The 21,878-nt window shown below is 31.1% G+C and overlaps 2 protein-coding genes across 5 annotated transcripts; both read left to right on the top strand.

The window, feature by feature from the left end:
• The first annotated feature begins 2,818 nt into the window (after positions 1-2,818).
• LOC141449040 (uncharacterized) lies at positions 2,819-10,694 on the top strand. Of its 3 annotated transcripts, XM_074118063.1 has the most exons (4): positions 2,820-3,010; positions 3,141-3,355; positions 3,467-3,737; positions 4,292-10,694. In XM_074118063.1, the coding sequence occupies exons 3-4, from the start codon at positions 3,474-3,476 to the stop codon at positions 4,391-4,393; spliced, it is 366 nt and encodes a 121-aa protein (XP_073974164.1). In that variant the 5' UTR covers positions 2,820-3,010; positions 3,141-3,355; positions 3,467-3,473; the 3' UTR covers positions 4,394-10,694. The 3 variants fall into 3 exon arrangements, with proteins under 3 accessions (XP_073974165.1, XP_073974164.1, XP_073974163.1); XM_074118064.1 differs by lacking the exon at positions 3,141-3,355 and having other exon boundaries at positions 2,819-3,010; XM_074118062.1 differs by lacking the exon at positions 3,141-3,355 and having other exon boundaries at positions 2,823-3,078.
• LOC141449029 (pH-sensitive chloride channel 2-like) lies at positions 10,554-20,130 on the top strand. 2 transcript variants are annotated; one of them, XM_074118043.1, is made up of 9 exons: positions 10,554-10,693; positions 12,266-12,443; positions 13,658-13,887; positions 14,331-14,413; positions 15,139-15,285; positions 16,980-17,135; positions 17,209-17,371; positions 17,601-17,856; positions 19,894-20,130. In XM_074118043.1, exons 1-9 carry the CDS (start codon positions 10,623-10,625, stop codon positions 20,101-20,103), a joined length of 1,494 nt encoding a protein of 497 aa, XP_073974144.1. In that variant the 5' UTR covers positions 10,554-10,622; the 3' UTR covers positions 20,104-20,130. The 2 variants fall into 2 exon arrangements, with proteins under 2 accessions (XP_073974144.1, XP_073974145.1); XM_074118044.1 differs by lacking the exon at positions 10,554-10,693 and adding an exon at positions 11,671-11,852.
• The last annotated feature ends 1,748 nt before the right edge of the window (positions 20,131-21,878 follow it).

Below are 21,878 nucleotides of genomic sequence, written 5' to 3'. Positions count from 1 at the left end.
TTATTAAGTTTTAGTTTGTACCAATAAAATAAAGCGTGATTCTCCTAATTCTCTCACAACCCCTCCAATTAGCTAGTACATTTACTATTAGAAAAAATTTCCAAATTACCGATCACCCGTTTCTTATAAAATTAAGTACTTTTGAGGTTGAAACCGCTCTTATTTTTTCTTAAACTCATGTCACAACAGTAAAATCCTGAATTTTGACGTAAATTAATTTTAATTCATTAAATAAATAAAAAGCTATATTTTTAATAGTTTTTTTTCGAATACACAAAAGGTTTAAAATGAGCTAAAATTTAAGCAACTTACATTTTTCCAAGAAAGTGTGGACTAGTACAGCAAGATTTAGCAGCTGGATATTGAATGTTGTGACAGTAAATGTTTAGACCTTTTATACCAATATAAGAAGCCTTATTATTGTAATTCATGAAGGAAATTAGATAAACTAATTACAATTAATTAAGGGTTACAATTAATCAAAATAAGAATTTTAATTTCCTCTGTATTTATGGAACGTTCATTGAAACGAAATAATCAACATTTTGTTATTGTCTCAATGTGATGTCTCTTCTGAAGCAATCTAGTATTGTGCCAACAAAAACGAAGAAAAATCTAATACAACCAGCTTATGTTGAGCCCTTTTAAATTAAAATAAATGCCCGCAGGGATTCAGAGATTTCGTTTGTTATTAAAGGTACTTTACCTTTAATCTTGTTTCCACCTACATGATGCAGTTTTTATTATTATTATTTGTTTATAGAATGTGTATTTATTCATTATTTGGTTAGTGCTTAATATATTCAAGGTAAAATATGGCTGTCAGTATAAATTTTAATAATAAAATTGAGATTTTGCCGATTTACATCTTTCATCTTTTCATTTACATCGTTTTACGCATTACTTGATGATTATTCTTTCTCTTATACAAACTAATATCAGTAGTGGATGTTATCTAACATGTGTGTACTAGGTAACGTTTGCCCTTATTAAAACGTTACTGTTTGCTCCTTCCACTCTTCATTTTTTATCCCATCGAGTGGCAAAACGATTAAAAAAAAATTATTACTATCTAAAACTAAAACTTGCTGAAAGTGATCACCTACAAAGATCAAATGATTTATCCAAATGATTCCTAATAGTTTTTTTGAGAGCTTCAACAATCGACGTAGCAAACACGAATATGTTGGCTTAATCGTATGTTGTTTCATTCAGTAGAAAAGACGTCCAAAGCGAAGTTTGAAATTAATTTTACTTTGCAAAACTTCTAATGTAATCTGAATTTTGAATCCTGTAGAAAACGGCTCACATCATCCCAAGGACGCCGGAGATAAAGCGAGCAAAAACTTGGAACCCCTAGTTCGGCTCCATGTATTAGTATTTTAAACATTAAAAACCGTTTACGAATACGCACTCTCTAAGGAGACGGAACGATGTTTTGTCACCAGTTCACATTTCCCTAACTGCGATTCAGAAGTTAATCTCAATCTAAGTATACGCTTCCCCAAGAGCCAATGCTTTCCGTGAGACGACTCTGTTAGACTTTTTCAGAAACATCTTATAAAAAATTTCCCATCATTCTTCTCTGACAGGAAGCATGGTTCCTTGTGTATTGTGTTTCTTAAGCTCCGCGGGCAGTTTTATACGATAAGAAATAAAAAAAGTTCTGTGGGGGAGAGTGTATCTAGGCAGATCTCTCCTTGGCCAACCTTGCGGACTCATTTTTATTTTAATCCAATGTAAGCTTGCAATGCAATCTTTAAAGCCGTAGTTATTAAAAAACCAGTTAAGGACCAAAGTACTTCTGAAACATAAAATAGCAAGAAGGTCTCCAAGATGGGAATCACTAAGAAACTGGATAGCAAGACAATAATCTTGAAAATGAAGTGTAAGAGGCTTAAAGATTTCATTTTAGTTCAAAGTATTTTTTCAGAAATTATTATAAGTCCTTAGATTATGAACTATTAATTCAATAAACGTATTTTTAATTTCTTTTACTTAATAAGAGAAGGTATTGATTTTATCCGTGCCACATTTTCGAAAGGTATTGTAATCGTGAGATTTTCGATTTTGATTTTTCTCCGGAAATATCCGTTGGTGTACTATAAGTGTGGTATGTGTACGAAGATCTATCTTTTATTTAAAACGCTTTTTCAGGAAAATTCGATTAAATACTTCTTGGAGTGCAGCTGATTTAGTCTTCCTATTATTGATGGTGTCATTACTGTACAAGTATTTAAAGAATTTTCCGCTTTTAAGATTTTCTCCAAACGAATCCACCATTTTATTTAAACTTTTTGTAGTGATTTAAACGCATAAATTTACAACTTTTACTGGAAAAATTTTTTTCCGTTATTTTGATTTAGGGTATTTCTATTGAGGGGGTTTGAGTAGATTCTTCTAAAATGATTAAAATTAAATATGATTCAAACGTTCGGAATTTGCAGGAAATACATATATGACCAGATTTTGCGGAATAATTGTTTCTAAGAAGTTTAAGAGATGTAGTCTGATCCTTAAATAACCTTTACAACCCTTGGTGAATTTCCACCGCAACACAAAATTGTGATACAGGCTTTTCTTGAAAATCTTTCAAAGGGTATTATCAGAATTAAAATAAAAAATAAAGAGAAAATTGGCGTTTCGTATTATCTGCTCTCTTTTTCTTCTTTATTAATGAGATTAACTCTGCTAACCAACTCAGATAGCAAGGTTAACAAATACAACGCGCTTTTGTATTTTTACGAATAACTTGGATTTGCATGTTCCTTTGTTTATACTACAAAACATATGTATAATCAGATATTTGTGTACTTACTACATCGCTCTCACTCAACATCGTTTTAAGTGTACGCGGTATGCGCATCCTCCCGCAAGTAGGTTACATTAGCTTGCAAATTTCAGGTTATATGTTTTGCTTCAGTTTCATTAGTTAACCTTCCTTGTTTGTTGACTGCAATAGCGAGACGCAAAATGATGATTTAGAAGGAAATAGTATTTAGTGTCTGAGGTAGATGCTGATTCACTTTCTTAAATTTAATTAATGTAAAAATTACATCCAAGTTTTTTTTAACAAAAGTAAGTACTTTTTTATTCAGCTTAACGAGAGTTCTAGTTCTTTACTCATATTTCATTCGTAGGTAATTTTCAAACTGGCAGACAGTATAAATATTAAACAACTTTAGTGTAAACATTAATAGTGTAAATACTAAGTTAAAATGGTTTTTGGGGGCAAACATTTAGTGATTTTTTCTCTTTGTTATTTGTGGAATACGATGTGTTAAATTTATTATTTTCTTTCGGAAAACTGTTTCAAATGTAGTACTTTAATGGATTATCAACAATGCTTTAAGAGGTGGGCTTACTTATTTTTTAGTTTTAGTATAACAACATTTATACATTTTCGTCTCTGATATTGTAAACTAAGCACACGACGGATCATAATAACTTCAAATTAATCTTTTAGCAGGTAGATGTTGGGTTATTTGGCACCAGGAGGAGGTCGGACACTCATCCGAGTGAAACCTGGATTGATGTTTCTTCTACGATTGGCATGGGAATCACGAGCTAGATTACCACTTCTCATTATGTCAGGATTTATGGCTCTTGGTGTAAGAATACAAATGGAAATCAATATTGATCGCGCAGTACGATTTATGCCCCGTCTTCGTTTAGAAGATGAAGAATTCATTTTGAGTGACGATGAGCTTGATGATGACGAAGACGAAGAAGACGAGGTATTTCTTTTTTATGACAGTTTTAAGCGTTTTCTAACTTCAGTATTAGTATTTCATAGTTTACCTACTTAGATATCTTTTTAATAACTTAATAATTGTATAGTTTTTATAACCCATATAGTGTTTATAATTTCATGGTCTGGAGGAGATTGTGTTTTATTTTTATATCATGTTTCACGTATCTACGTCCTTCTTTCAATTATTTGCCTTAGTTCCCGTGACAAGGTTTTAAGGAATAAAATCATTCCAGAGGCGCACATCTTATGGGATCTCCTGTCCTTAACTTATTCATTTATTGTATATGATTTAACTGCGCAACAGTCATGTAACATTTTATAATGCCCGATAGCAGGGATGTGCTATTTAGTAAATATGAGATTTTAATTATTCTTTCGAAGCCTATTGTAATAACATAATTATATTTCGAAATTTAAAGTTTTTTTAAAATTTGTTTATTAGATAATTAATGTTGAGTTTCTTTATTTAAAGTTAGTTAATGATTCTTTAGTTGAATTAAGTTAGGCTGTCACTATAGAGAAAACAAAATTTTGTAGGATGAGGAATCCGACTGGACTACTGATGGACCATTTTTCGATTCCCAGGAGTATGATCCATATTATGAAACAGAATTTGAAGAAGATGATTTCGACTCGTGACGATCCTTTCCTCAGACTTCTTATGGTCACTTTTTTCATATATTATCGAAATCCATAAATTAATTTCGGTTTTCTGTTTCTTTTCTTTTTCTTTGTTTTTCTTGAAACTTTATGTAACAATGATTTTTCATGGTAGTTCGGTAATAAAACTTGGAAACCATTTTTTTAACTTTTTTTTGCAAAATTGCTTTCAGTATATTTGTGTGCTCAATCTAGTGTACTCTCTTTTTCATAGATTATGAGAATAAAATAACCATAAAACGAGTGTTCTCTGCTAAGAATACTAAATTATGTTTTTGTTGAGGATACACTAAAAACGTATCTTACAAAATCTTCTAATACTGATATATCTAACTGAATTAGGCTAAAAGAATAATTTGTCAAATCTGTAATAATTGAAGATAATTTTATTAAGAATGGTTTACTCTTCTCCTAAATTTACTAATCTTAAATGTCTGTTCTATTACTGTTTTGATAGTATATATTAAACTTGAACAAAATCATTTGCCAGAGTAACAGAAACATTATAATACACACAGGGAAGAAAAGAAAGTAGGTCAGTAGTACTGGATTCCCAAGGGGAAATTTCAGGTTCGAATACAGTCTACCGACCCTTCAATTTTTCCCTTTCTATGAGCTTAAGCTCACTGCCCGGTGATGGACAGTTTTGTTTGTGACAAAGAATTCTGTTCAGAGGCCGCCATTGCATTGAAATGATTGCCGGGCGCCAATGACCTCACATGTGGACGCGCCTTAAATTAAAAAAAAAAAAAAAAATAGATAAATAATAATGAGATACCTTATTTCAAAAAGTCAAGGACCAAATCTTTCTTCTTTACTATTTCGATATCTTTTTTTTATTTTGAATGCTACATAAAGTATGTATTTTTATTATTATAACAAGATAATATGAAAATCGTTCAAGAAAGTTTTGATATAAGTTAATTTTTTAGTTGTATCACGTATTAATAAGGTTGATACTGAAAGTACTTTAATGCTTCAGAATAATCACTTTGTTAATTGTACTTTTCAACAACCAAGTCAATTCGTGGGAAGTTAAGTAACAATTTTATAAATCTTCTTTTCTAGTAATCATCTGAGATTTTTTTTTTTTTTAGTATGAGAGAGAGTTTAAGGTAGAATCAGAAGACAAAGATCTCTATATCCGGTGAGATACTTGATGGGCGACCTGATGTATGTTAGGTTAAAACAATAACCATTTCTGCATAATTCAATACTTTCTGTAATCAAGGACTGGCAGGAGGTAATATTTACTCGCTGTTGGATGCCAGTCCAGTGGTTATGAAAGCCGAAGACGGTAAAGCATATTTGACAATGAGATGTTAGATTAATCAAAAAGTGCTGCCAACATCTAATTACTGTTATTGGTTATATTTGTTTTAGAGGATATCTGAAAGCTAACTTTTTATATTGGCAAATCACTCGTCCCTTTAACCTTTCAAATGGTAAAATTTGTTGCTAATGTAAAGTCGCGAGCCGCAATGTACGATGTGTAATAAATACCTCCCCATCTATCCTCCTTAAACGACTCGTAAACGAAGATTCAGTGTTCAAGCGCCAAGTGTGTGTGACTGTGAGTAATAGAGTGTGAGGCGTATTATAAAAAATTGATTGACCGTTGGCCGTTTTTATAATTTTTTTTTGCAATTTAGTTACCTTTTTTAGATATTAGGGAAACCATTGTTTATGAGGCATCATCTTTTTTTGTTAATTTTATTTTTGTAATTCCTTTTGCAGACAAATTGAAATTAACTTGGACTTACTACACCCAATCACTTAAAAGCTGGGCTTCTTTTTGCTACAATGGTCCTCCTTTTTTTGATTCTAAAAACATGTAAATGAAGTATACTTTACCAGTATCAAGATAAAATGAATCAGTTTAATTTTTAGTACATAATCCGATCAAGTTAAAGTTCCCAGATGTTTCTATTTTCAATTGGCTAGGTGAATGAATGACTTTTGTTCATCTCGCCAACATCTTTCGTTATTAAAACCTCTCTTTAAATTTGTAACTCTGTGCAATAATTTTTTGGAATTACATAATAATTTGAGTACTTAAATTATTAAGTGGGTATTTAATGATTTTTTTTTTGCTGTTATATTTATTGAAAGTCTGACGATAGGTTCATTGACTGTTATGCTTGTTTTAACATCTTTAGTGTTTCCTTACTTCCAACATGAAGATAGACAGTGCTTGGAACACTGAATTCACTCGAGAAACCGGTGAACAGTTAAAAAAAACGGTCAGACTATCGAAAAAAAAAATGATGACTGGATTCATCGGACTGGATTTTTGCTGAGTTTCTTTCTTTTGTTTCTGTCTTCAAAATATTTACTTTGTGGAATTTCACTGCTGTTAAGTTAAGCTATTCTTCATCTTTTTTTGGTGACTTAATCAATAAACCAAAGGGGGCAAGATTATTACAAACTTTAGTCACATTTATTTATTTTTCAAGCTTCGACCTAGGGAGTTGGTCATGTTCAGGGGTTTTTCTGATTAACAATTGTAAATTGTTCTATATAGTTAATTAACATTAAAGGTTGGTTTATTTTTTGTTCCGCCTGTTTAGGTACTGTTGAGTAAACGACAGTACTTTTTATAAAGGGAAAACGAACATAGATTACATCGAAACGTGTGGCTAAAAGAAATATAGTAGTATAATTAAACAAAAAACAAAAAAAAAGGTCTTTTAGTGATCTTTTTTAGCATACAAAATATTGAATTGAATAAGAAAAGTCAGTTTCTTTTACTTAGAGTTATCAATTTATCGCTTAATTTTGTATTTTAGAAGCTATAGGCACATTTTATTTTTTAGTCATATATTCACGCCTATTTTTCTATTTTCTGCGCTTAATTCCCACAATTTGCTTTCTGATCGTCAAGTGAAGCAATTGGCCTAAACTGTTAAAAGAAATAGATTCTATATTTTATTTCTGATTCACCTTCCAACATTATCCACAGCAATGCCTCATAAACCATGGAAAATTGATGTCAAGTTGTTTAACTTTTGTCTCAATTGTGAAATAAATATTTTTAAATAATAAATTGAATTGATTACTTAGTAAATTCCGATATTTATGCTTTTTTTCTTTAATTATGATCAGTATGGCAGTTTGGATCACTTGATAAGTAGAAGTCAAATTCTGTCACATTCTTTCAATATTTATAATGTTAATATATCCTTTTAATAATTCTAAACTTTGTATTTGTGTATGAATAAAAGCGAAGTTATTAGTTTATCATTGGCTGTTAATATCTAAAAAAATCTCTAGGGTTGCATAAAATTAAAAGTAATACATTCCATAATTTCTCCTCCCGTGATTAGGTTCAAATTTGTAGAATTGATTTTAATAAAAGCCAACCTATAATTACCGTACACATACATTAGTAAATGGGTCGCTTACTTGTTGCCAATTTCTCTGTTTTTATTTCAAATTCAGTTTTTTTTTTTGGATGCCGGTCTTAAAAAATCGTTTTAATAAATTGTTTAAGTTAACTCCGGGATCTGTGGCTTTTTAAATGGCTCTGCTGCGAAAGGAAGGTGTATTGATAACATCATATTCTTATCATTTTATAAAAACAATTTTTTAAGACCTACTCTCAACAAAACTTAGTTCACAATGTAAAAAAATAACTTTATTTATATTTTTGCTAGATTTTCAAGCACATTTAAATACAAAATAAAAGCAGATGATTGAATATTAAATTTAGCTATTGTATCTTCCAATAATAATACTGATGATTATATTAATGTGCTATGTATTTTTGTAATGAATCTATTGGGACTTGTTTGGTTACGATGAATGATCACTCATTATTTATTTCAGTAACATACATTTTTTATTACATTACATACTTTTTCATATGATTCATAATTAATGACAGTTTAAATTTATCTCAGTTCTATTTCAACAGTAAAGGAACATTCTAAATAATGTGATGTTATACGAAAAATAAAATAATTTAATACAAATATGTTTTTAATTTAAAGTTTGTAAATATTATATTTCGGTACTTGTTACTACTATAATGAATTAATTTTTCTTATAATATTGTTATATATATTTTTATATTTGTTTTAATATACTTTTTCTCAGTGTCCAAATTATTTATTTAATACCATCACACCTGGTATGGTGAGTGTGTTGACCTAAAAAAAATGTCACAGTTTCCGATATTAAGATAATTGTTATACGATTTGTTTACTTATAAGATTACTAAAATTTTGAACACTATTAATTTAAGAGTAATGACAAAAAATCTTTGATGAAAGGGCTCCAGTTTAATGCAGTTATCAAATTTTAATTTAAAAAAAGTTCTTGAAACAACACTTCATACTGCACATCGTAAAATATTGATATGTGAAGGATTGTTGTAATCTGGCCTTCACATCAGTATTAAATTGTTTTCTTCCCTACATTTCAAAAATTATTCCAGTAGATTTCCCAGAATTTCCTAAAATATTTTTTTCATTAAATTTTTCAACATAAAGGTTTGTAAAATTTTCACTACATTTATTGTTAATCACCTAGGCCAAGTGGAGGTGAGGCCCGAAAAGTTAAGCAAGTACTGAGAGGTATTGGATCCGATTTCTGGACTAGGTCTTGGATTTTATTTAATGGTTATTATGTAAGTTTAAAATAAAATATGCCTCCGTCAACATCTATTTGGTAGATGAACATGTAGCTCGCCTTAAAAAATAGGCATTATTAGTTGAATAAAATAAATAAAGTCATCATACTTGTAAAGAAGCCCGCTAAGAAATATTTTATCTCCTAAGTAAATACAAAATTAAGTACAAAAATTCTTAAATTTAAAAAAATTACCTAATTGCATGCAATTCATGAAATGACGTTCTCACCGTATAAAATTAAAAATGTGACCCTAAATTACCTTGAGTTTGTTTATAATTTTATATGTACTCGTGTACTCATGCAATCATAATCACAGTTTATTGTGCTTACTTTTTTCTTACATTTTGATAACATTTTTGCTATTGAGGGGGGAGAGTTATATTTAAAATTAATTTTTCTGAATTAGGTGGTTAGATGGTTATATATATATATTTCAATCATTTAGCGTTTTTGGGCCTATTTAAGTCTGTAACTATTTATTTCTATTTGGTTCTGACTATAAAACTTTCTTAGATTGATTGCGCTTATAAATTAGGGCTCATCACTTCCTCAGTTTGACAATAAACACACCCAAAGCGAGACGAAAGCAAGAGCTCATCTTGAGAACTTTAACAGTTACACAGATAAACCTCTATGATTGTTTGAGCAAGCGATAAGTATAGTGTGTTAATTCCAAAGAGATCGCCCTAAAGTAAGGCAAATCCACACTATTGGTTTTATATTTGAAAGCTTCTGTCTTCTTTCAAGCTTTTCAAATCTAAAGTGGTTCAAGTTATTAATAGTACTAAAAGTAAATTCTAAAGTAAAATTAGTTTTGTGCTTTTTCAATGTCATATTCAGTGTATGCATATGATAATAAATGTTGAATTTATAATAATTTTAATTTAGCGGCAAATGGTGATCACCACACGATAAAAAAAGTTTACCTTCCTTCGGTGCAAAAGCCTTCTCCAAACGGATTTATGGTTGTTCACTCAAAGTCACTAACGCCCTCTGGCTCCGTTTATAACGTAAATTAGTCATTAATAACCCAAAGTAATGTGACTATTGAAAATTCGAAAACTATGAAAGATCTAGCTTTTGTTCTGCAGGAAAAAATAATGCATAGTTTTTATACAGTTACCGTTAGAGAGAAATTCTTATTTACAAATTAAATATAGACCAGCTCACTTAGTGACTTAACGTTTAGCTTTAAAATGATTCCTTCAAAGGCCTAATATAAACTCGAGGCTTTTAGAGACTTTATCTTTACCTATGGGTAGTATGATGTGATGGATGAGGAAGAATTTGTCTGTTACTTTTGGTCATATTGAGTGTGAATGTCTGGAATTAATCAAGTTACATAAAAAATTTTGTTTATTATAAAAAATAAGGTCAGGTAAGTGTATGTAAATCGACTGCTAATTATGATGACAGAACACGTTTAAATATGTCACAAATAATGATAATGAACTGTACTGTAATTAGTCAACCTCAGTCTTTTGTCGAGAGTGTCTGGTTTGATAAGGCAGTTAGGGAGAACATAGCATGGATTCTGGTGCTGCTAAATAGAGTTAAATTAAAAAGATAACTGATGTTTAATTATTTTGTAATTTTGATATTAGTAATTATTGTCAACATCGCTACATCTTTATTAATAACGACGTAAGTATTATGGCGTTTTACTTGAATTTATTTTTGTAATTTATAACAAATTTATTTAAAATATCACAAAAATTTTTAATTTCTAATCATTTGTTTACATAAAATCTATTATCTCTGGGTGTTCTTACTTTTATTTACACACAGTTTTTGGTATAATTCAACCTACAATTTTGTAACAGGCGAGCGAAATTAACAGAAATTAATAAATTTATGCTCAGACATGTATGAAACGCATGAAACAGTTACCTTTTTAAACAAGAAGAGTGTTGAAACAACCAAAAGTGTCCAAAGCTTTTTTAATTTATAAAGTTACACTTCAGAGATAAAATAATAATGTCTTTACACTTAAACCGTTATAAATAATTTTTATTTCCAAATTGATGTTTAACATCTTCTTTCTTTAATTAATTGATTAGTTTAAATTACTGCCTTCATTCATTAGTTTTTTAAAAATGAGTTTTGTACTGATGTTTCCGTCAACGAGATTATTTTTGGGTTGTTCTTATGCGCTGCTGTGAAGAAAGCAGCTGCAAAAGAGTCACATCTATTGTATTTATAAAAACCATTTACAAATCTTATTATGTCCATTTATAATACATAATTTAAGAGACACTTATCTAACTAGTGAACATAGAGTAATTCAATATAACATAGTTAATTGGGTAATTAAACTTAATAGTTCAATTGTCAAAATATTTATAAAATTGACCAAACATTTTTTAATCTGTCAATTTAATGTTAAATAAGTGGTCTGTTCATTATCTATTTGGATTGCTCAGTAGTCTATAAAGAAAACCAGCTAACTTGATTTAGTTTGTTTTGTAGGATAGGATAAGAAACATAAAATAATAAATATTACGTAGGTGCCCCATTAGGTAATTAAATAAACAAGGGACGTTGAGAGATAAGGGAAATAAAGAGAATCCTCTGAGAGATTTGCAAGCCTGAAATAACTAGTGAACCATAATAAATAAACTATTTTTACCTTCTCTTACTTGGTATGGAAAGTATTGCGATGATGCTAAATTTTACAAATTTGGTTTTTAACGGAAATCCGTTTTGAGGCTTTCTGAGTCAAAAAAAGTGTTAAAAAAAAATTAGCTCTTTACAGAGTATGTGATTTACAAATGATCTCGAAAATGGAAAATTGGATCTTCTGGTGAGTTCTAATCTAAATCAAAAATTGCACCTTCCTGCGATAATCCGTTTTTGAGATGTTTTGTTCACGTTTACAGACCGTTTTCTAAAAAATTGAATTTTTGCATTCAGAAAACTACAGAACGAGTACTTTAGGTAAAAAATTGAAATTAAAAATTTGATATCTCCACAATACTTTTCTTGTATGTATGAAAAAGTATGACAAGTATCACAAGTAGAATAAAAAATACCTTCAAGTTTTTCTTGAAACAGTTGTGATTTTTTTAACATTGAAGAAATTTTGTTTTTTCTGAAATAATAAATTTTCCATGCCAAATCTAACGTAACAAAAGCAAGGTTTTCTGCCTTATTTTTATCTGAAATGATTGGTAACAAACTTTTAGAACTGTTAATACAATTCTGTTTTTTTTAAAGGAATAAAAAAGCAGTGGAAAATGTGTACAAAGGAATGACACAGTCTGAATTATTTGCTTACTTGACTGACAAAAGCAGGTATGATAAGTTACAGATACCAAGCTTGGACAATCAGCCCATGAATGTTAGTGCGAAGATTTATGTTTTCCATCTCAAGACTTCTTCATCTTTTGACCTAGTATGAAAGTCAAATATTTAAGTTTTTTTATTTTATTTTAGGAGTTTCTAATATTAAATTAATTTTTTTTTTTTTATCGCTTAAACGAATTTTTCGACTTAATTGATAAATTGGTAAAAATCCTTTACTAAAAATAATTTTTAGAGCTTCTCCTTTACTAAGTTTACTCCAATTTTGTATTTTTATAACTTTCTTAAGTTTTACAGTTAAATTACCTATTAAATGTGATGTTTACACTTAGAAACCTTAGGAAAGGGCCTTTTTTAAGGAGCCACATTAAAACATTTTGGAGAAGGGCTGTAAGTGAATGTGTATTTAGTCAGAATCTTCACATTCTTAAGATCTTAGGCTCTTATTAACTCCAAATGAGAGCCCATTGTTTTAATTGAATGATTTAGTCCTGCTTCAATACGGTGTTCTGATTATTACATTACTTTTAATATCTATCTAGAAGCAGGAATATTAACTTTTCCACCACAAAATGTTATTTTCGACCCGAAGCTTCTATATTCCATTCCTGCTCAGATAGTGATTTTTAGTAGCCACTGACACCGGATAGTGAGCTGTAAAGTAATAATAATAATAATAATAATAATAATAAGGGAAGGGATTAGCTATGAGGTTAGCATACTGGACTCCCACGCGGAGGTCCCGGGTTCGAATCCAGCAGCTGACCCTTAGATTTTCTCTTCCTAGGAGCTTCTTACAGCTCACTATCCGGTGATGGACAGTGTTGCCTGTAACGAGAGAACACTGTCCGGAGGCCGGCAGTGCACTGAAAAAAGCCCCGGGCGCTAATAACCTCAGTTAGATGTTGACGCGCCTTAAATAATAAAATAATAATAATAATAATAACAATAATAATAATAATGAGGGAAGGGATTAGCTATGAGGTTAGCATACTGGACTCCCACGTGGAGGTCCCGGGTTCGAATCCAGCAGCTGACCCTTAGATTTTCTCTTCCTAGGAGCTTCTTACAGCTCACTGTCCGGTGATGGACAGTGTTGTCTGTAACGAGAGAACACTGTCCGGAGGCCGGCAGTGCACTGGAAAAAGCTCCGGGCGCTAATGACCTCAGCTGTTGATGCGCCAAAAAAAAAAAAAAAAAATATAATAATGCTATGTAACATCTGCCTTTCAGACCAGTATACCATGTTGAATAAATTATAGATTACTAAAAATACATTTTTAATTGCATTTACGATATTTACAGGATATTGAAGTACAAATGTTATTGGAATTAAGATGGGAAGATCCAAGACTAAGATATTCCAATTTAAACACAACCATTTCTTTATTAATTGGTGAAAAATTTCTTTTCGATAATATTTGGATTCCTCATATTTTTATGACTAATGAAAAAAATTCACTAATACTAGGTCCAATAAGGAAAGATGATCTCATAACGGTTTTACCAACGGCAACTGTTCTCTTCACAACAAGGTACGATGAATAAATTTAAAATCTTTCACTCTCTTAAAGATGGAAATTATAGTTATTCCAAGCGAAAAAAGTTACCAAGTTCTTATCACAAATAGTTTTTTCATAAAGCATATCGTGCTCCATTTTAGAATCTCTAATTAAATTTGATCATAAAATCTCAAGGTTTTAGAAACTAGCGATCAGAATTCAATTCATTTCGGACACTTGCATAAGGGCTAAAATACATTGCCTTAGTATATTTTATTAGTTCTAAATTAATCAATCCAACTTAATAAATATAAACTGGGTTCTTTTCGATAAAAATTAGTACCTAATTTTAATTTATTAATTTTTGGTAAGCTTTCCACAATTTTCTGTTTTAATTTTTAATCCCTCACCTTGGAATTTTAATTTCATATGAGTAAACATTCTGAAGACGTAGTAATCCTATAAAATTGTTTCAGACTAAGAAGTTCCCTAGTTTGCCACTTAAGTGTGGGCAAATTTCCATTTGACAAGCAGATCTGTGATCTAGTCATGGATAGTTGTGAGTACGTTTTTTATTTTAGTTTTTTTTTTTTGTATTTTTTATTCAAGTATTAGACCAGATCGCAATTTATTATTATGCAATAAAGTTGTTTAATTTGCTTTTATATACAATATATAGCTTTTATATGTATATAAATAAAAGTAGACTTAAGTTGCGAAATAATCGTTTCTTTTAATGTGAATATAACACACACTAGCGTTCTTACAAAATGTTTTGAGTTATTCTTCAAATACTTTCAATCACAAAGTTCTGAATGACACTAATGTCTTAACAAAATCTCCTTTCTCAACAGTGGGGGCAGGAGTGCCGCAGGGGAGTATACTTGGCCCCGTTCTCTACAACAGTATACGTACACATCAGATAATCTATAAACCTCTTCACACTTCTCTGTTCATATGCAGATGGTACTAGCTACCATTCATCAGCTTCATAAAAGTAACAGACACATTTACAAAAAATAAAATCTTGGATAAAGAAGTGGCGATTGAAAGTGAACCCACAGAAATGCCAGCATGCCACGTTTACTCTCCGGCCGGACTCCTGTCCACCTGCCTTCTTCAACAGCAATCCTCTTCCTTACAAAGGTCTGGGCGTAGACAACCGACTCAATTGCCCATAGAACTCAAACAATTAATATACAATACCATTCGTAAACCTCTGTGGACAGAAGCTCTTGTATTATATCATTATTCTTTATTTTTAACTTTCTCTTCTCTTTTTAGGGAGGTACAATACGAGTGCTTTGCGACTTGTTTGGGATACAGAAAATCCTATTCTGCTTCACGGTGGTAAGGTCAGCCTTGCAGAATTTTATTTAATAGGTTTGGAAACAATGTCAAGCTCTGATTTTTATCAGAGAGCTGGTCATGGTAAGAAATTGATTCTATTTTAATAAGAGTCGACATTATAAATTTGGAAAAGAGATGTAAGATTGAATTATTTGCTTCGATGAGTAAAAATCAACGATATTATCCAGCTTTGAAGGCCAGGCCACATTTTAAACTTTTTATCTACTTAATATTTCATTTAATCAAGTAAAAGTACATTCTTCTAAGATAATGTGTGAGGCAATTGAAGTATTAATCCTTGCTATATCCATATTTTGAAAGTACCGATCAATTGGGCTGTGCAATTACTCATCATATTGTAGTGATGAACTAATAAAATATAGAAAAGTGACAATAACTTTAAAAAAAGTACTTTTTCCAACTTTATTCTGCCGGTGAAGTTCATTTCTTTAGTTAGCCGAGAATTATTTAATTGTTTTTGAATGTATTACTTAAAATTTTATTATTATTTTAGACCATGCCTTCCATTATATGTTTTGTTAAATCTCTTTTATTGGTCCCAGTTTATATTTTATCCTGCTTACATTTTTTCGCCCTGTTCATACTGCTTTGGATCATCTTTAGGGTACGTTAACAATAATTGATATACTGTATAATTTACATACAGGAAAATGGCAGTTCTTTTATGTCAAACTGCCAATTTATGTGAACGTATCATACTCGCTTCTTTGTTAGAAGCACTCTTTAAAAAACATTCAAAACACTAAACATTCCCAACTTCTGAAAAAAAAAAACAAAACGTGTTTATTAGATTATAACAGATTATTACAACAGATTCAGGATTCAGCCGAAAGTAACCTCTCTTCTTTACAAGGTGAAGAGTTTTCCGTTTAATACCTGCTCTGGTCACCATGTATTAGAGTTCTCATGTTGCAAACTAGCGAGTGCAACGTCATCAGTCTGCTCAGTGAGTGGATTCACCCAGTATGGGGATGCCTTGTGAAGATGATTTCTTTGTTAACGGGTCCTATAAAAAGACTAGCAAGGTACTTTCAATCACAAAGTTCTGAATGACACTAATGTTTTAACAAAATCTCATTTCTCAACAGTGGGGGCAGGAGTGCCGCAGGGGAGTATACTTGGCCCCGTTCTCTACAACAGTATACGTACACATCAGATAATCTATAAACCTCTTCACACTTCTCTGTTCATATGCAGATGGATCAAGAGATCAAGTCAGGGGTCGAGCTATCAGAGGTCTTGGCTACTCTGAGAATAGTGACATGAACTTGAATGCCATATGCTGGCCTTATGTAACTACCTCTCCAGCCCAATAGCTCCAAGGCTAAATGTACATGGAGGGGGTTACTTTAATAACCGCTGGGTCTTCGTTACTAGACCCAATTTAGTGGAATCATGCTAGATGCCCATCGAACTCCCAGTAAGCCCCCTCCACGAAGTTAGATACCCCAGACTAGAAATTTAATTGTAAAATCTATACCCTGCTATCTCATCGCGAAAACACCACAGCCAAGGATATGAAAGGAGACACTTTGATTTGGTTAGTGCATATTCCCCGCTATCATATTCACCACAGTTTGTCACTGGTAATGATCCAGAATTACTAATGACTAATCCAGAATAATAACTGTTTGTGTACCACAGTTATTAGAGTAACGAAGCTGTTATGTTAATTTTACTTTTTTGAGTAAACTTTTCAAAAAAAGAGTAATTATAACAATAAATTATTTTCAATATTTGCGTTTAAATTTTAGCTTACAACTACAGTTCCCTTATTTTAAGATTTCACTTGGCAAGAGAGTATGGATTTTATTTAATGGACTATTATGTGCCGAGTTGTTTACTAGTAATCTTGTCTTGGGTGAGTTTCTGGCAAAGTCCTGATGCACTACCATCTCGTGCATATCTAGGTTAGTAATATTTTTCAACAAAATTTTAATTTCTACGATAGTTGATTAGAAATTTCAATGAACTCCGTTTTAGGTTCAATGACAATGTTGACATTTCTTATGCTCGGCTGGAGCGGAGATTCGATACCTAGAACTTCGCAGTTTATGGCTAATGACGTTTGGGAACTCAGTTGTACAGCATTCATATTTTTATCATTAGCGGAATTTGCTTTTGTCAATACCATTGATAGAAGTGGGTAAGTGTTGCTGTTTATTGATTTTGAAAGTAGGTATTGTTTATTTTATTTTATCTGGGAACGTTGACAATTTGAGGTCATCAATTGGAGATTATTTTTTAGTAATGGTCATGGCACTACTTAAATTATTTACAAGTTTGGGAATATTAAATGTGATATTTAATTCGACAAATATTGTGCAACGACTTGAATTAAAAACAATGTTTCACTGTTTTATGCTTATTTTCAGAAGTGATAGTGTAAAACTGAAACGGCCAACAACCAAGTATATATTAAAATCAACTGTCTCATTAACTCCCAGAGAGCCACGTTCATTACATCGTCGACGGGTTTCATCTGCACCATCTTCCCCAGAAATTAGAAAACATTTTGCACAGTTCCTTTCACCAGATTATCAGCCAGATTTTCAAAAGAATAAGTTTGGAATAGAACAAGGCACTCTTCGTAAACGTGAAATCACCTTCGGCAGTCATTCGCCAGTTGAAGTAATTCTTGTTTTTTATTTCATTAATGAAATAATATTTCACATTTAATAATGTTTTTAGTTATAAGATGAATTTCTTCACCAAGTTATGCCTTCCAAATTATTCTTTTTGTTTCAAAAAAATATTTAATTAATTAATGAGATCATTATTTAACTTATTTTGTCTCTTATCTCTAACTCTCTTAATTCATTTGGGCAGCCCTGGTTCATTATAGAACCTTTTCCAAGATCTGCCATTTGAAACCTATCACCAAAAAGGGAGGTCCAGAAGCTCGTTATTAGAGATGCCATCTATGTTTAGGACCGCCTATCCGTCTTACTACCATTTCACCTTCTTCACTCTTACTTCAGCTGTCTTTTGTTCTCTTCCTAGTTTACTTTAGTTGAACGTTAAGGTTATCAACTCATTTTACTTTATAATCTTCTGTTTTATTGAAATGATCAGAATGTAGGGAAACTAATTAAAAATTACCTTAACCCAAGTAAGTACTTTCTTCCATTTTATAATTATTCATAAAGGAAAAGTGCAGGAAGTATAAACATCATGTCCGTATGGATATTTTCATTGAACCAAAGCGCTACTTCTACTTGGCAATGGTTTTCATTTCTTTTGGGACGGCTCCGAAGATTTTATTTGTACTTGGTACATAAATTATACACATGAGTCTTTATCTTTTATTGGAAACATTTTTCAAGGTAAATTTGATTAGGACCGTTTTTGTGAGAGGGATAAAGGGGTGGTTGTTTATTTCTGAAGTACAAAAAGAAGGCTTAGCGGTTCTGCTTCAATTCCGAGTTTGTACAAAATGCCACCACCGGTCATTTCTGTTTACTTACTGAACGTTTTTTTCCACTTTTCTTGCACGATTTCCTAAATTACACCAAGTAAATCAGTAGCTGTTATTTGAAATGTTTTGTCTAAGATAGCTATGAAGAAAAGTGGGGATGGCTTTACTCTGCGCCATTTAAGTGTAAACATGTTCAGCATAAAAAGATATTATCTTGAAATTCATAGAAAGTGGAAACCAAGTAAGGGATCATGTCAGATTTTCTTTGTACAATTAGAAGCGCTTTAAATAAAAATCTAAGCATACGGAAGCAGAAATAAACTTGGGTTTTTTCTCCAAACTTCTTAAAATGAGTTTCTGTATAGTCATTTCATATATAGCGCCAAAAGTGAGTGTTCAATTGCTTTTTGAAGTTGCATGAGTTCAAGAGTCCAGGCTTGATGCTTAGTTGTAGATTACGACTATAACATATTGCACTGCAAATATTCTCATCCTAATTAAGGCCGTGCAAAGGGGATGGCGAATAAAAGCGACCGCCTCAGGTGCAAAATTTCAAAAGGCGCTAAAGTCCACTCGGAGGAACCATGACTTCTTAAGAGATTATTTTATTATTTCAGGTTAAATGTACATTATAATTTTTTTTTTTTCTTAAAAATGTGAACAAGAACAAAAACTAGTGCGAACATTTATTCTCTTTTCGCAATTCACTTATTTAAATTTTCTACATCTTAGGACTTGATAGACGAAATCATTAAAAACAACAAACTTAATAATGCGGCACTTCAAGGCTTCGATTTTCTTTAAGTTTGGAATTTTACTTGCAGAGTGAATCGTTATAATAAAGTGACACTCTAAATGGTAAGCTCAACCACACTTTTATCCCAGATCTAACTAAAATGAAAATTTGACACGAACGCTGAATTCCCTCTTACTTACCCTCTCTGGTAAAAGTCACAGTTTTTGAATGTAGAATGTAAGGAAAAGTACATCCCAAGAGTGTAGTTGAAACTCATTCAATTTATAAATTTTGAGTTAAAAATAGGCCAACATTTTTTATCTTTTATCACTTGGAATCACTTAAGAATTAATCTTAATTTGTTCTATTTATTTTCACCTTCTCATGTGATATAAATAGAATCAAAATGCTTTTTATTTAACTTCGATAAATGGAAAACTTATTAATTACTAACTTACTCATTGCTCTTGGTTATTCCATTTAAAAATTATTACAGTCTTTTATTTTTATGTAGATTCACAAGGCGAGTGACGCACGCGACTTTGCTGATCAGTTAAATAAAGCATTGGAAAAAGTAAAGGAAGATGAAGAAAAGTCCGTGCTTGCGTTCATGATGACTCCTCAAGAAATAGCGCAATGGATTGATGAAAAAAGTAGAATAGTTTTTCCTGTTGCTTTTCTAATCTTTAATGTAGTTTACTGGAGCATCACTTTATTACTTTAGTAGAATAAATATTTTTTTAAAACAAAACACCTGCTGGTACTGTATTCATTTCACCTTTAAAATAATTTAATAAGTTATAAGATGAAGTTCCTGGGCTTCACTTTTCCAAATTCCTCTTTTCTCGTTAAAATTACGAATGTTCAATAAAGATGGGTGAGGTACGATTTTAAAAGCACTCTTCATGGTTGTGTAAGGTGGTGAGAGGAAAAACATTTAGACGTATTCTCTCGCTATAAACAATCCTGTCCATTTCCAGTCAGTGAGCTGTAGTTTGATAGAAAAATTCACACCCGTCTCTACGGAATACCAGCCCACCGCGTTGTACCAATCCCTTGCATTTAATGTTTTATGAATTTCGATTTTTTGTAAACTACTTTAATTCAGAATCATTGCAGAATTTTGAAAGAAACTAATGTCTACATAATATTAAATACAAAAACACATTCAAAACTATATACATGAACATATGTATATTAAATATTCGTTAAGTGGAAAAAGAACCAAAAATAATAAGTAAAAAAGAGAGAAGAATATGAAGAGCTAGAGAAAAGATAACTCGCAGAGATAAATTTCTTTTTATTGATAATAAAAATTATTCTACCGTCAACCATGTGTAAAGAAAATTTATTGAACAATTATGCTTAGTTACTAAATAATAATAACTATACTTGATAGGTTGATATTATTCAGAGAACAAAGTATTTTGAATTTACGTCTTGAAATGGGTGCCTGCGAGGATGCCTCTTAATAATCTTATAAATATTACAAAAATACATTTAAAGTAATTGAAAGAAACTTGTGACTTGGTACAAACAAAAGTAAAAACTTAATAAATTAAAAGAGAGATACAAAAGAAAATTGGAATATGACAGCGATTTCGCTGTCAACGTTGACTCCCTTAGAAACTCAGGAACTCAATGAGAAAATTGGATACAATACATTTCTGCACTATAATTCCGATTTGCGAACTCAGCAGATCCAACTGTATTAATTTTCCCTATCAGTAAAAACCAACCAGGTAAAATGAAATAAATTTCGTAGTAGGTACTGCTGCCTGGTAACCATTACTTAGAACTAATGTTTATTTCATTTATAAATCACTGTTTTCTTTCTTTTATTTTGCGTCAGGACATTTTTTTAATTTAAAGATATGTTTGTTAGGTGGTATTATGTTAGTGTTAATTGATTTTGGTACAAGAAAGCTGAAATAAATTACATAATGCTGAAATTGAGGTATAAACATGAATATTGCTTCTCGATAAATCCGTTGTAATGGCTGTCTATAAGTCAATTTCCTGTCCGCTGGGTGGGAGGGTGGGATAAATAAATTATCATTGAAATACGGCGAATATAATTATTACGTTCATTCTGATGTTTACTATTTGTTCTTGAGAATTATATTTAGTTTTGTTTTAATTCATTTTCAATAATTAAACATTTATTTCTTTTGTTTACTTATTTCATTTAGTATTTGTTCACACGATTGAATCTATTGTAACGATATCTTCTTGTCTTGTCAATAAATAATTGACTTTTTTTGCGATAATTATTTGCAGTATTTAAAAAACCTTTCTAGTAGAACTTCATTTTTACATTGATCAGGTTTGCACATTACGCCCTGCATCCAGGTACAGGTTCGGGAGCACTGTCCTGTAAGGGTGCAACCCTCATACTGAATTATATGAGCTTTTAATATTTTATATATGTAGTAAGTGCTGTCATCTAGTGGCATTTTTAAAAACTTTTTTTTAATCAATTTCCAGTAAGTGCTGCTA

This window comes from Rhodnius prolixus, unplaced genomic scaffold, assembly GCF_049639745.1.
Source record: "Rhodnius prolixus isolate KJV_2025 unplaced genomic scaffold, Rpr scaffold_2, whole genome shotgun sequence".
Taxonomy (NCBI): Eukaryota; Metazoa; Arthropoda; class Insecta; order Hemiptera; family Reduviidae; genus Rhodnius; species Rhodnius prolixus.
This window is presented reverse-complemented; position numbering and strand designations above follow the sequence as displayed.

Excerpts from the sequence above, each read along its gene's own strand:
- LOC141449040 (XM_074118064.1), top strand. The coding sequence starts at position 3,474 with ATGTTGGGTTATTTGGCACCAGGAGGAGGTCGGACACTCATCCGAGTG. Across the intron at positions 3,738-4,291 it reads ACGAAGACGAAGAAGACGAG|GATGAGGAATCCGACTGGAC; the intron begins GTATTTCTTTTT and ends AAAATTTTGTAG.
- LOC141449029 (XM_074118043.1), top strand. The coding sequence starts at position 10,623 with ATGTTTAATTATTTTGTAATTTTGATATTAGTAATTATTGTCAACATC. Across the intron at positions 15,286-16,979 it reads TTATCAGAGAGCTGGTCATG|CTTACAACTACAGTTCCCTT; the intron begins GTAAGAAATTGA and ends TTTAAATTTTAG. Across the intron at positions 17,136-17,208 it reads ACCATCTCGTGCATATCTAG|GTTCAATGACAATGTTGACA; the intron begins GTTAGTAATATT and ends ACTCCGTTTTAG.